At 41.0% G+C, this 15,413-nt stretch overlaps 1 protein-coding gene across 1 annotated transcript in view; it reads right to left on the bottom strand.

Annotated features, from left to right (window-relative positions):
• Window positions 1-1,498: 1,498 nt before the first annotated feature.
• Window positions 1,499-15,413, bottom strand: part of CMC1 (C-X9-C motif containing 1) — a 49,275-nt gene continuing 35,360 nt past the window's right edge. Inside the window, exons 3-5 of the mRNA XM_061362683.1 lie at window positions 6,817-6,907; window positions 4,598-5,490; window positions 1,499-2,734 (exon numbers count right to left, since the gene is read on the bottom strand). Of these exons, the coding sequence (XP_061218667.1) occupies window positions 5,376-5,490; window positions 6,817-6,907 (206 nt within the window). The 3' untranslated portion in view covers window positions 1,499-2,734; window positions 4,598-5,375. The remainder of the gene's footprint in view (window positions 2,735-4,597; window positions 5,491-6,816; window positions 6,908-15,413) is intronic.

Consider the following 15,413-nt stretch of genomic DNA (forward strand, 5'->3'; position numbering starts at 1 on the left):
TTTCAATTCACTTCCTGTTTTCTCTGGTTTAGAAATGCATTTTTTGTGTAATTTTTAACCAAGAAAGGTGAGATTTTTCTTCTTCAACATCTTGATTTATATTAGTGACAGATTAAAACCACTCCTAGGCTGTTCTGTTTAGACTGCACCATTTGGGGCTTTATTGTGAATTACAAAGGATTGTTAAGTAGTGCTGCTGCACACTGACTCCTGCTTTTCAGCCCATGTCCCTCTGTTTGGGCTGTAGGAAGGTGACTAATTCTGCACACCCGGTGCCTGCTACAGAACCACCTTGTTCATGGTACAGTCATCCTTATCATGCCTCCTTTATACAGCACGGGAACCAGGACTTTGTGTGGTGGTGAAGGCTACTAACCTGGTTTTTATTAAAGAAACAAAGCCTTAATTTAACAGGAGTAGGTGTTGCAGTGTTGTTGAAATACACAGTAAGTATTTTTGTGGTATCATCTTTAGTATGCCACTGAGAACTAGAGTTACATGAATTGAAACCGCCTGCTTAGACATTATGGGTGTCTAAATACTGATGTTCTTTTTCTCCTCCTGAGGCCAAGAGCTATTTTTAGGCAAATAGAATTTATGCCTTTCTTGAAAAGGAAACCTGTTCCGTTTCATATCTGGCTTATTACAGCATGGTTAAGTGAAATGTCTTGACTGCTCAACGCATTTGTATTAGATCCATGATGCTGAGCTTGTACTGGGCGGGAAGATACTTCATGCTCAGTGTGTTATTTACAGATGTGTGGTTGGCTGGGTGAAGTATTCAACCTCACAGGTCCAGTTTAAGTGTAATAAAAATTAATGTCATAGCTGTTTAGTAGCAAATTATCTTTAAATTGCTTGCAGATGCACAGGTAAGCTATGACTGCAGCACAGCCATAGTAACCATGGGCTGTAAAAGTGTCACTGAGGTGCTACATGACCTGTGTGGTTCCAGATGCTTTCTTCCCTGTGAGCAAAGTACGTCATATGAAGTCCATCATCTTCTCTTTCAGTTTGTCTCTCAAAGTTGAAAAAATGCCTTCCAGGTACCTTCTACTATATTAGTGTGCAGCATACATAAATCATGTTTCCCATTCACCAGATATTGTTTTTATCTTTCTATTATCTTGCTCATGTCGACGGGCTTGTCTGTGATTAATGGAAATGGTGTCATGCTGGAATTTATTCTGACCAATGAACACAGCTGACTCAGGGGAGTACAATCTCTTGGAAAGTAATAGAACAAAACCCAATATGCATAAAACAAATCCAAGTCACTAGGCTTGAGCTGACAGAACCAACTACCTGTGTAATAACAAAGCAGCAGAAACCATTTTTTATGTGGCTGCATAAAGCTATAAGGTATCTAGTTCTCATGTGGCTTACTTTTGGAGTTCCCCACGTCAACATTACAGAGGAGTCTTATTATGTATTATCTAACAGCCATCAACATGATTGATTAATACTTTGATTTGTGCAATGAAGGAATTCTACTGTGTAAGATTTGAAATAAATTTATTTTTGTTTGAAATTGGTTTCACTACAAATCTTTCTGTACCCGACCCAACAGTTTTTACTCAGTTTTAGTTTCTTGACTGTGTATAGATGTAATTCCAAATACAAGCAATTACATTTGAGATTCATCCTCTTCCATTCAGGAAAAAAAAACCCAAACATCCCCTGTAGATTGCTTCAGTGTATTCTGGGAAAAATAGGATGTTGAAAGCTGAAGAACTTCAGTTACCTTAAGCTACAGTGTGTGCCTCCGGTTTGACTACTTGTGTCTAAAGTCTCCTGGTCAGCCTGTGTGATAAGGAAACTTAATTTTAAGCTTGTGTGCGCAGTGTCTGAGAATTTGTTTTGCCTTTGACTCGGTTTATCTTCTGTGCTGCTTCCTGTGATGGAGGAGGGAGCAGCAATGTTTGCTGAGAAGGGACTTCAGAAGCGCTGCTGCCGGAGGGAGGAGGGCAGGCTGATGGTTGTAGGCAGGCTGTAGGCAGCATTTCCAATCCAATCACTCATTGCTGTGGCCAAGCTGTAACATTTGAAAAGGAAGTCCCCAGGTTTGAGGTCACTTGGGAGCTAGCTGGCTGCTGAAGCATCTGTTGGGCTGAAGCATACAATCAAATTCTGACTCAAGATGGAAAAGTCATTAAAATCCATGCCACTAGTGGCTTACACGGCTCTTTCCATTTTCAGAAGTGAAATCTTTTCATTATAATGACAGCAGATTACATGCAGAAGTAGCTGTAGTAAAGGAGTTCTGGTGGTTTGTGTGCACACATGCATTTGTTATATAAACCCATGAAACTGCATGAAGGACAGACCAAACTCCTCAAATACATTAAATGATGCCCACAATCCATTAACTTGAATGCACAACAGTTTAAAACTTCCCCCTGCACTGATCCGACAATTCTTAATTTAAGAAAGCACCATCAGTTAAATTCCATTTAACAGAAACAGAATACAACTTTGGGGGCAAGAGGGAATTGTTGTTTTACATGTTTAAGTGAGCATATAGTGAGCGAACACGTTTGGTGAGTTGGACTAACCTAATGACTTGTATGTAAACTTCCACTGTTTGGTTCATTTAAAATGTTTTGAAAAATCTCATCATTTTCAGTGTCCCTGCTGGTTTTGCAGGTTTACAACCGATGAGTTTCTGTGAACTAAGTGTACTGAAAAAAGCAAACTCCAGAATTAGCTGTGATGTGCCACCAAGTTTTTACAGCTGGAAAAACAGGAAAGCAGTGTGATACACACAGTTGGAGTTACAGTAAGACAACACTAACTGATGTAACACAGGTCCACGTCAGTACAATATGAACTACACTAGTGATGTGAAGCAGATTGTTATTTCAAAGTCAGCTTGCAGCAGACTTTGAGACTCCTGTGCTCAGACACAGGTGTTAGTACTGATATTATGACCTGGTGAAGGAAGAGTGAAAAGTGCCAGTACCTCACTGACTCACCTGCATTCTCTTCTGATCTTCAGCTCAGCCCTCCGAAGAACACTGGGCACAGAGTGGTAAGGTGTTTCCCTCTCGCTTTGTGTAGTTTGGATACAAAAGGCATGTGGGGTTTGGGTTTCTTTGGTTGTTTTTTGGTATTGTTGAGGTCATTTTTTAGGGGTTGGGATTTTGCCCCTTTCTTTAGGTGGAGCAGTGAGCTACTTGCAATTGTATCAACATAGGACAGTGGAAAAAAGTGTTCTACTACTGGCACTAAAGCTAAACCCTAATTTTAACTGAGTTGCATTTGAACCACCTAAACAAAAATCTGCTGTGGTAAATGTCATGTGAACTGAGGTCAGTGTCCATCACAATTCCTTTCATTATGTCTTAAGCTGGAAGAGACAATGTGGTTCAAACATCAAGGTACAGTAATAAAGTGGGAGAATGCAAGTGTTCAGGTATAGATGTTTGATACAGGGCAGAAGTATGAAAGAAATAACCAGATGTTCATTGTTACTGACTTTTAGCTAGATGGAACGGTTATTTTTCAACTGTATTTGACCATTTTTGGATCAGCAAAGTAAGCAGACGTCACAGGAATTACTTGAGGAGGAGTATGGCTGTACTAAATATGAGGCAGAGTGGGTTTCTGACTGACATTAGTCATCGGTGGTATCTCAGACCGCAGCTGTAAGGAGTTCCACGCTGCTTTGAAACCCCTGTGCATTACAAACTGCCACTCACTTTTCCTCTTGAGTTTTCATTTGGGCAAACCTTTTAAGTAAGTATACAGCACCTTTTTCTTCCTGCCTTTTCGGTCTTGCACTTGTAGGGGGCTTGTCTCAGGAGATTGAAGAGAGCTTTAATATGCTGGAAGAGTAGAGAAGCGAAAGCCATGGGTGTCTGGGGTGCTTGCCCAGCTCTCCCAAGCACTACGAAGGTGCTCCTGTGCTGCACAGTCTTGAGACACACACCCTGCAAGACTGCTGGGAGTCAAATCACTCTTACAGCTGTAAGACCTTACTACTGATGTTTCTTACATTGACTAGAATCTAGGGCTGGTTCCTGTTACCCCCAGTAGGAAGGAGAGGTTGCAGCCAGGACAAAAACAAAACTAAAAGCAATTTACTAGTATGTGTTTGTCACCTCACAGTACTCATTCATTCATTTGACCTTTAAATAGAAGATGTAAATGCAATTAAAATACAGAATAGGGCAGAAGACATTAAGGAAGTGAAGGGTGTGAAATGAGGAATTTGAAACTAGGGAACATTGCATCAAGGCCCTGAGTTTGTTACAGAGAAGCTGATCCCAGAGCCAGGAGCAAAGTCCAGCTGTGTGTGCCACAGTACACACAGGAGAAGCTGTGATAACCCAGTTCTTCCTTACACAGTGTAGGTAAAGAGAAATGAAGGGCTGACACCATAATTCAGCACATGAAACTTCAGAGCTTATCAGTGCTGATAATATGCATAATAAAAAGTTTTGGAGACTAGTGAAGCCATTTATGCATTTGAGAGTTCTAAAGTTCAGCAGGTTCAAGTACCAGTATAAAGAAGATCTTTTGTTATGCAAGTCCCTGTTTAGTTTCTGCAAGAAGCAATCTGCATCTTACACACTTGGGTTAGTTGCTTACTCACCTCTACCCATAATAATTTTGCAAATGTGGTCACTTGCCCACTCCTGAAGTGTGGAAGCTTAAACAATCATCATCATTGCGAAAGAGGAAAGCAGGGGAAGATGCTGCTCTCGGCGATTTGCCTTCTCCCTTCCTGGGCAAGGTTTAGGTCAGAAAGACTTTTCCCTTTAGTGTCACAACAGTCATTCTGGGCTGCACATGGGCACAGGACAGGCAGCTCTTCTGACACAGCAGTCTTAAAAATGAGTCACAGTGTAGGCAAAAGTGCTGTCAGGTTCTTGTATGATTCACAATTTTCATGAAAAAGATGAATCAAACTGGTACAAGAGGCTTTTCCGCATTTGCCACCATTCTCTTCTAGTAAGAGCATTCTCATACACCCTCAGCTTCAGATGACCAACGGACCAATTTTAATGCATACCCAATTAGTGATCAGTTAATACAACTTCACCCTGAGGTTTTGCTGTAGCATAGCTGGCCACACAGAACTAAACACAGGCTTCAAAGTCCAACAGCCATTTGTAAATAAGTAACAAAGCCTCGAGTCCAGGCAGACGAACAGAGTGCTGCGAGTTCCCCTGCAAGCTATGACAGCCTGCCTTAAGGATTTCATTACAGGGAATTAAAATATTGACTTTTAAGCTCAAAGATCACTTTATTCTCCATTCCTCTCATTTTGTGTATTTCAGTTAAATTCCACACAGAGGGTACAGATGACTTAAGTCCCTTTTAAATCAAAGTTGGATATGAAATTTTAAAAGTTAATTTTTTAGTTTTAACTATACATTTGAAGCGACCTTCTGCCTTTTTTTCTTAATTCCTGTTGCTCTGTATTCTTCTCTCTGCTTCAAATACTCTGTTTTGCATTCTTCATAGAATAATGGATCAGAATAGCTACAAGACAAATACATAATGCTGGTTTTCATCTTGGAATATGGAACAGATACTGTATGAATAACATTTGTAACTGATCTTCCTCTCACACCCAAAGGAAACTGGCCTGACTTCAGTGATAAAGTACCTTTTTTATTACGCACCTAGGTGTTAAGGTTACCTTTGTAAACTCTAAATACTGAGATACTGCATTCTCTCTTGAGGCATAATCCTTTTTAAGCCTCTAGAGTGAAGCCATGAAGAGGAAAGGTAGAAAAAGTGGAAGAGAGTTGGCATTTCAGTTCAGGGAAGTCATTTATTATTTGCATTTACCTTCCGCAGCACATTAATCTGCTGCAGAACACTGGCATTTGTCATGCACCCGAGCAACTACTGGGAACAGGTTCAAGTGTATGTCTTGAACAGTAGCCATGTAGCTCCTTGACCATTAAACTCGATTCATTTTTTTTCTCACAGCTTTGATTTCAAGTGGAGTTATCCAAGCACTAAGCATTTTTTTCAGTAGTATTCTGGTTGGGTGCTGTTGTTTTGGTTTTTAAAACCTTAATAAATTCTTCAGTTCTCACTGCAGTCAGGCCTGAACTCTTGCTTGGCTGCCTGAGTTTCTTCATCAGTTCCCAAACACCTGAGGATACCTGTCACTAGTTCAAAGACATTTAATCTTAACCTCTGGTTTAACAGGGCAGGACACACGTCCCACCAAACCCCAAACCGAGTCCTTTCTTTCCCCTCAGTCAAAAATCATAGAATCCCCAACCCTCTCCCTGGGAAACTCAAGGATCCCACATGCCAGCCTGCCGGCACTGGGGATAAATTAGGACTCTGGAAAGAGACATTTCAATCCATCACAGCATCAAGTTGCCCTCTCTAGTATGTGCCAATTTCCTCGCTGCTGCTGCAAGTGCTGTTCACAACAGCACAGCGTTTTCAGGACAGTGACTAAACTGAACTGTTCAAGAAGCAAAATCCAAACAAACTTACCCCACACAGGTAATGCAGCACGGTCAGCACAGTGCTGTGTGTTACCTGGGCTGAAAACCTGTGTCTGTCAGCATTTAAATCAAGGAAATCCACACCCATCACCATTTAAATCAAGAGTGTGCTTTATAGCCATAGGGCAGCTTTATTAAGGCAATGCAACTCCATCAGTTAGGGCTCTGACCTGCACAGTTTATAATGAAGCAAAGATACAATCTTCAGAAAATACACTTAAGTCACTAATCCCACATAACCCTTCAGAGAAGACTTAAGATTTCTACTCATTTCTAGATCAGTATAGGCCAGGCAACAACAACAAAAGAGAACAAAACCTCCTGAGGTACTTACTAGCCAACCAGACAGTCTTTCAGTGCCGTGTTCTCCCTCCGACACTTCACCACCATCAGAAAACCAGTTTCTTGACAGCACTTAGTAAATGCTAGGGAAAAAAAAAAGAAACCAAACCCCACCAAGTTAGAAAATGGCACTGGTAAAGAACTCCACCTGTGTGTGTACTCTTTCATATAAAAATCCACCTTCTTGTATCCTGGACACTACCAGTAAGACACTAAGGAGGAAGCTTCACACAGCCCCTAGGTGAGGGTCACCTGCTTGTCCTTGGCTGCATTAGGATTTTGCTAAAACAGTTTACAACTAGAAGTATCATTTGCTAAAAGTGTTCATTACAGTTTTAAGTGTCCTTCTGCAGTCAAAGTTACATACGTGCAAAGCTCTGCAAAGAACTGATGTCTTACCTACCTCAAACATTACTCAGGAACACTTAAAAGGTGCTTCGACACAGCACCTCACCTAACACCGCCATGTGTTACCTGAAAATGTATGACTGAAGTATGCCAAAAATGGGTTTAAATTAACCAGCTGATTACCATTTGGGAAGACACTGTGACCTGTGCTCAAAGGTGCACATTAACAACCCCACTTAGTTTCCAGGATCTTGTTTGGTATGTGTTTTAGCTTTAGACCTCAAGTCATCCAAATCCACATGCACGCTTTGAGGATACTCCTGGCTACCTGGAGTTCACTCTGAACAATACAAGAAATGTGTTACCAGGTTATCAAAATGTTTCTTTGGCTTTTAAAGGTGAATCTGACATTTCTTCTGTTCTTTCCTGGATGGTTGATATTGAATGTCCCCACATCAGCATCTTTAAAATCGTATCTCTGATCACATTCCTCAAAATGCCCTTTGTTTTACCTGGGGAAAACCTCAGAAGCCTTTGAAAGCTCATGGTTTGCATAGTGACCAGTTTGATTTCTGTTCTCTACAGGCACTTGTTTAAGTGCTGTGCTGGTTTGTACTAATCATCCCTTCAGGAAGCTGTGAAGTCAGAAGCGCCAGCAGGAGGTCCCTCTCACTCGTTAGCTCACCAGTCTGACTGGTTGAAGGTGCGATTTCCAGAGAGCAAAACCCGAACTGCAATTGCAAACATCCCATGGCTTCAGGAGGCCCTGCTTGCAGTATGTGGCCAAGCACTGCCCTGAAGTGATAAAACTGCTTCCAGCTCTCTAGCTTTAACCTTACTGACTCTTAACAACAGAGAGGAAGAACAGGAGCAGGTTAAAGGATACTGGGCATCCTCATATGAGCACACAAAACCTGATTATCCTGCTCTCCTCTCTTCTCCAGCACTTTAAAATCCCTCTGGCAGTCATGTAAGGAGTGAGGTACAAGACAGGTTTAGTTACAAATGTTTACCAGAAATGTTCTAGAGAATGTTGGTTTGTTTTTAATTAGGCTCTGTCTTGCTCACAACCCTTTCATGAAAAACATCTCACTGCTGAGCAGCACAAAGTGTTACTGTTACAAACTACTGGTGTGGAGAACAATCTCACAAAAAGTGCACAACAGTTCCTGAATAATCTCAAACCAAGAACTAATCTCCATCTCGGTAATCTTTACAATCACCACTCATTTCTCACTCAAGCAATACCTGCACAAAGCTTCAGGGTGCACAGCAAGACACCACAAAAGGAGCAGATACAGAGGATCTGATATAACCCCACTGTAGTTTAACACTTCAGCAGCTCTGAGCAGTGATTGCAACACTTGGGAACCCTCAAACACTCAAACCAACCTCCTTCATGATACCACAACATGATACAGAAAGTAGCTGCTCTTTCAGAGCAGAATGCATCTTTTAGAAATCTTGTGCATCCTCCAATCTTTAGCAAATGGCTTTCCATGACTTTACAAGACCATGACTAATACACTGTCTTCTTTCTCCTTGCAAGCAGCAGGCTACTGAAACAAAACCTTAGGCATCAGTGAAATCAGATGTAAATCTAGGCCAGCCTGCAAACTCGCTGCAGACTAACACAACAGAAAGAAATGTTTCAAACAAAGTTATCACCACTATTTACAAATACAAGCTGAATAAAAGGAGGGACAGAGCTCAACGTGAGTGAAAACGCCTTGTTAGAAAGGGGAAAAAAAAAGCTCATCCTTCACAAAATGAACCCTGATGAGGCTTTGCCAGGACAGCCACATATGTCCATCACTGAGTGCTCTGTGCACAGACAGGGCCAGATCCAGTACTGCGTCAGCAAGCTGCAGGTGCCTACCAGTTACCACGGAAACTGGCCACGGACCCCTCTCTTGTGACATCCTATCTGACACAGGTTAGCCCCACAGGCTCCTTGCCACGCCACAGGCTGTGTCCAAGGGGATGCACACTGAGCAAAGGGCTCTTCTCAAGGCTGCAGCTCAGAAATAGTTCACTGAGCAGTTCATTGCTGATTCGAGGCCAGGTTTCTTCTTCTTCCTCTCTCTCTCTCTCTCTCTCTCTCTCTCTAATAAAGCTTCATGCTTCTGTTGCAAGGCAAATCCAAAAGTTTTGGGCACAGTTTCTGAGCATTTTAAGTCTCGTTACTTTCACAGCATTACGGACACACAGAGAGATTCTACTTGCTGAAGCAAGCTAGCTATTTAGTACCTTCTCTAAATAAACCAAGTATGTACAGCCAGACAGTATCTTTGCCAAGACCAAGGTCTGTTTTCAACTGAACAGAAGCTGAACAACCGTATTTGAATACAGAGCAGTTCAGCTTTGCCAGTTCTCACACATAAAGCATATGTAAGTGATCTTTCTATGGAGGGAAGACCACTTCGCTGCTGATTTTCAGGGACAGTGACAGCTTTGTGGCTGAGGTCAGTGACAAGTGACCCCTCCATGGACTGACTCTTCAGCAGGGAGCAGCTCTGAGAAGCTGCTCACTTTGGTCCTTGGCACCTCTAGATCCCCAATGGCCCAGGATGCAAAAGCTGTATTCACTGGGTCTCTCCATCTCAACTTACATACCTGCGAAAGCAGGACATGGAGAACACAGAGAAACTCAGCTGCTTTTGCAGATCCTGGCACATGCAGGGTCACAGAACAAACTTTTAAAAAGAGCTTTTAAAAGCCTTCTAAAATTATTCTGACGCTGTCTGGAAATGCATCATTATTTTTTCTAAACATCCTATTCAGAGATTTTGTATAATTTTGTTCAGATACAGAATTACAGAAATCATGTTGGAGGTATCAAGAATTATTTTTGAATGTCAGATTATTAATTAGTATATTTGATGGTTGATTAAGAATTGCTTTAAGTTACAGAGCACTCTCTTATTAGAGCTTCTTTGATAATTAGCCAGAAGGTTGACAGAGTAAAGAACTGTTCACCAAGATCTTTACATAAATCTCTGCTGAAATATAATCATTATCTAAGAAGGATATTTTTCTTTAGGGTTTTTAATAGCCTTTTCCCTCAACTGTTTTGTGACTTTACTACAGGACAATATGGGAAGCAGATGGAAACTGAAGTGAAACTGGGCAGCAGTTCATTTATCTCAGAATGAAGACTGGACAGATGATTCTCCTGCCTATGCAAGCAGTCAGAGAGATGTGCAGTAATCAGCACACTAAAGTGTTGATTATCAGTTTTTAAAAGATCAAATACATTACCAGAGAGTTAGTTACACCAAAGTTGCATGGTATGGAGGGTGTCCACCAACAGATGTCCTGGTACATACACTTCTTAATTTAAAGACAAGAATATAAAAAGCTACGGTACTACTCATGTTCATCTCAGAACATAGTCAGAGGTTCAAGAAGTATTTGTTCTTATATGATGAAAATAAAAACTTGTAGGGCTTTGACTCAAAGGTACAAACCAACATCTGGCATAACACAGAGCCACAGCTCTGCTGCATAAAGATAATGATTTTCTTCCAAGCCATTAAAGAAGGCAAGGTTAAATTTAACACTCCTAACCTCAGTATCTGAAACCTACAAACAGTGGACAACAAAACCAAGGCACCATATTTAAAACACTATACAGCCTACAACCTCCCTCCACCCCAAGCAGAGGTAGGCTGGACTCAGACTGTGTTTGTAGGGAATTTTAAAAACTAACTCTTTTTTACTTTAAATACTTAAAAATATTAGATACTTCACTATCTCTTTCTGCAAACACAAAGGTCTCTCCATGTGCAAGCAAGAGAACTAAAGTGTTTGGTACTGACAACCAGCTGCACAGGAACTGTGTTGATAGAACAGTGCCAAGGGGTCCTTGTTATTCTCTTCAGTGTATGAACTGTAGGCAGTACCAAGACTACTTCTGAAAGTTCATTTTTTATGGGTTCAGATTACAACAATACTTGGCACTTTCATACCGATTCCTGTCGCAAAGTGCTGTGCAATTATAATATTAGAACTGTAGCTTTACCAGTCATAATTATGTATCTATTTTGCAGATGTTCTTGTACACAAAACAAATGAAATATTCCCCATTATCAAGATAAATTGATCCTCTCAGCTCTGGCTCCAGTTTATTTAAAGACTTTACAATTTTACTACTTAAGAGAAAGTCCTACAGAGGTGTTATCTCACCATTTATATTTTCTCAACACTTATGATACTGCTATCACACTCTTAAAATAAAAAAAAAACTTGTATCATGATCCGGACCAGGCTTGTTCTCTATTCCTGAGGTGGCTTTTTGCCTTTAAACAAAAGGACAAAAGGGAAATGGTTCTGTCCAACATTCAGGTAATTCCTTGAGCTCTGCGATTTGGTGGAGAAAAGATGCCCCAGTAACACTGGGGACTTGGGGGGGGGGGGGGTGATGGTGGAAGGAGGAGGAAATAGTTCTCCTTAAAATGTAAGCAACTACAAGATTTTTAGATCTACATGTGTTAGATGTATATAAATATTAAAGTGATACAGAACATAATGAGCAACATTTGATGGTGAAGTTGTTCCTCTTTTAATTTTGGTATTAAATTGTGATTTATTAGCTTGTTACTTCGTAGTTACTCAGTATGCACAGAACAGATCACTGGTGTATTTAATGAGCCAGAGGAAGTAGTAGGGTGCACGTGAAAAGCTTGTTTTACATTGTAGAGTGCAAGCTATTTGATATTTCTAACACAGTACAAAAGAAAGCTTCTCTGTAGATTGCTCATGGTTCAGTTAACATCACTGAATATCTAATACCTCCAACTCAATTAATTCTCACCTGATTAAGATCAGTCTGATATTCAAACTAAATCATCTCTCCAGTCAAGTAGAAATCAATATTTCTGATTTTACTTTTAAATTACAATAACAAATAAAATACATGCATAGTCAGTTAAGCCAGGAATATCTTTCCTATTCTAGTCTACTATGGCACGCATAACAGCTGATTAAAGAATTATTCTAATTTGAGCAACAATATATATAAGACAGATTAATTTGAATAGAGGGAGATGGCATGAAATAATTAAATGCATCTTATATAGGGCAAAGAAAAAATTGACACAAAATAACCTTGATTCTTTGAAGTGAACTTCTGCTATCAGATCAAACACTTTGTCTCCACAAGTATTCATTTGCTGTAACATAAAAATAATCATATACTTTCCCTTTTCCTGCCCATCACCACCCCAAAAAAGCTGCTACATTTCAGCTTCTGTAGCTCCAACATACTACTGAGGGTACCTGTATCTGTCCTTGGGCAGATGATCAATATGCAGCAGCACACAACACAGGACTGGGAAGGACGGACAATTCCAGGAATTTTAGGAAGGGGATATTCACGGTGTTAAAGATCTCTCCTTCTATGCAACTTTTTCCAGGGTGCACTCAGCACTGAACCCCAGGACAGTAGACCCTTACAGTGAAGAACTTCTTCCTTATATCTAATCTACATCTACCCTTTTTAATTTCAAGCCACTATCCCTTGCCCAGATAGCACAACTGCGATCTGCAGAGGGAGAATGTATCCACAAAACCCAAGAATTGTTTCTATAAACACATTTCCTTGGGGTAAAGAATACAAGTTATATCCTAGAAACAAATCTGAACACTTTGCTTTAGAGGACATATACAGATGACAAACTAACACACTGAATTAGACCAAGGGCCTGTTTGTCCTGTGTACCGTCTTTCTCAGAAGCAAGTAATAGCTGCTTCAGAAAGAGGTGCCAGAAAGTCTACGTTATGGAAGAACATTTTCTTCCTAACCCCTACCAACTGTGAGCTTAGCTTATATCTTGAAGCATAAAGTTGTCACCTGCCTCTCAAAACCCTTGCACAATGGGTCTTATCTGACAAGCCTCCAAGAGGAGAAGAGGAAGAAAGAGATAAAAACCAGCCCAATACCAAAAGGCACATGCTAGCCTGAATCTCCCCAGCACCTGTCAGCCCTTTCAGTTTAAGTCCTGCTGCAGTCCTACCTACTGCAGTTGTGGTTATCTGTGTCATACCATGGATGCCTTTTTCATTAGCAAGTTTTCAAAATCCTGCTGCAAAAATTAATTGGCCTCCAAGTATCCCTCGGCTGGATGTGGAGTAGGCCAAAGCAGCGGGGAGGAGAGCCACTGCACAGGTCAAAAATGTTTGGGGGTTGGTTGGTTTTTGGTTTCAGAACTATCCAGGTACTGGCTCTGTAAATGCCACTTGGAAGCAAGTCTTCAAAGTTTTCAAATCTAAACCGCATAGATATTACATGTCTCTGGGTTTGGTCAACTGCTCACACCTGGCAAGAGCATTTATTTTCTGACATTACAGCTTAGAGGGGCTTTTCAAAGGAATATAGGAAATCAATGGCTTATTTAAACTTGGTTTCAAAAGTTACCGGAAAAAATATGTGGGGTTTGTTGTTTTTTTTTATTCATTTATGGTGTTTGTTGGTTTTTTTTAGAAACCACAGTATCATACCAGTTCTGAACACTCCTGTAAGGCATGTACGGATTCTCCAGCATCACTTAGTTCCAAACAGAAGTTGCTGCTCAGCTGCTCGTAGACACAGAGAAGGCTGAGGTACTCAATGAGGTTTTTTGCCTCAGTCTTCAGCAACAAGAGCTTCAGCCACACTGCCCAAGCCACATAAGGTAAAGGCAATGACTGGAAGAATGCAGAACTATCCACTGCAGAAAAAAATCAAGTTTGAGATCATTTAAAGGAACCTGAAAGTACACAAGTCCATGGGACGTGCTGAGGTGCATGTGCAGGTCTTGAGGGAACTGGTGGATGAAGTTGCCAAGCCATTACCATATTTGAGAAATGCAGGAAAGCTCCTGCTGAGTGGAAAGGGGGAAATGTAGCCTCCATTTTTAAAAAGGGAAACAAAGGAAGACCCAGGGAGCTACAGGCTGGTCAGTCTCACTTCGGTGCCCAGCAGGATCATGGAGCAGGGTAAAGTAATTAAGAGTTAAAAAAGAGAGTTCTGAAAAAACATACACACACATGCAACCTCAAGGAGCTTCTCAGCTCTTAGTTCTGCTGCTTGGTCAGGGACAGGTCACCTCTCCTCATTCTCTGTTTCTGTATCCGTGCTGCACATGTGAGATCTGAGGCAAGTGACTTTTGGGGGGTGAGGCTTAGAAAGATTAATCTTTGTTTTCAGTATGATAAAGATTCCGAAGGCACACAATCCTCTTTGACTGGGGAAGCGTTCTCCCAAGTAATCCAGAGCTGGGAAAGATGTTTTTTAAAAAATGTACATCTTAAAATATCAGATGGTCCTTTCCTGATGAAATGCTGTGGTAGGCATTATTTGTAGTAATACGCATTTAGTCACAGAATTTTGACAGAACTTGGACTTCAACAGCAAACAGAGCTTTGGCACAGATGATGCAGAGGAATATCTGTCTGATAGCTTTAGCGTGGAGGGCACAAGCTTGACCTGATCTGATCTCCCATCCTGGATTTCCAGACTTGTCAACATTTTTTGTATGCGTGTGTATATACACATCTCTATAAATATATGCACACACACACATTTTTTGCCCCAAACACACAGAAATACAGTACACTGTCACATTTATGAAGCAAGTTCCAGCTCTTTCAGGGCTAAGGGACAAGACCGCCTGCCTCTGACTAAGCACAACACTCAACACAGCAGTACAAGGAGGGTTATGTTGTCAGAAGCCAGAAGAGAAATAGCAAAGGCATAACTATTATGTATAAGGCTTTACAGTGACTGTACGTTGTCAGGCAGGGCAGGTTTAGGTGCTAAAAGACAAAAATGTGCTGGGTTAGTCAAGTAGATTTGTTAAGAAGAGCAGAGCTCGTTTTCTTCCCACTGAAATTACGAAGAAAAAATAATATCCTTTTAAGCAAAGTAAGCACATTGCTGTGAAAGTTTCCTTGGGTAGATCATGATTTGTCTACTGAAGATCACAGTATCACAGTGTGTTAGAGATTGGAAGGGACCGCAAAAGATCATCTAGTCCAATCCCCCTGCCGGAGCAGGAGCACCTAGATAAGGTTACACAGGAATGTGTCCAGGCGGGTTTTGAATGTCTCCAAACAAGGAGATTCCACAACCTCCCTGGGCAGCCTGTTCCACTGTTCCGTCACCCTCACTGAGAAGAAGTTTCTTCTCAGGTTTAAGTGGAACCTCTTGTGCTCCAATTTGTACCCATTACCCCTTGTCCTTTCATTGTTTTAGGAATG

Source organism: Neopsephotus bourkii, unplaced genomic scaffold (genome assembly GCF_033783945.1).
Source record: "Neopsephotus bourkii isolate Nb327-2 ecotype Australia unplaced genomic scaffold, CSIRO-AGI_Nbou_v1 NB_1132, whole genome shotgun sequence".
NCBI classification, from domain to species: domain Eukaryota; kingdom Metazoa; phylum Chordata; class Aves; order Psittaciformes; family Psittacidae; genus Neopsephotus; species Neopsephotus bourkii.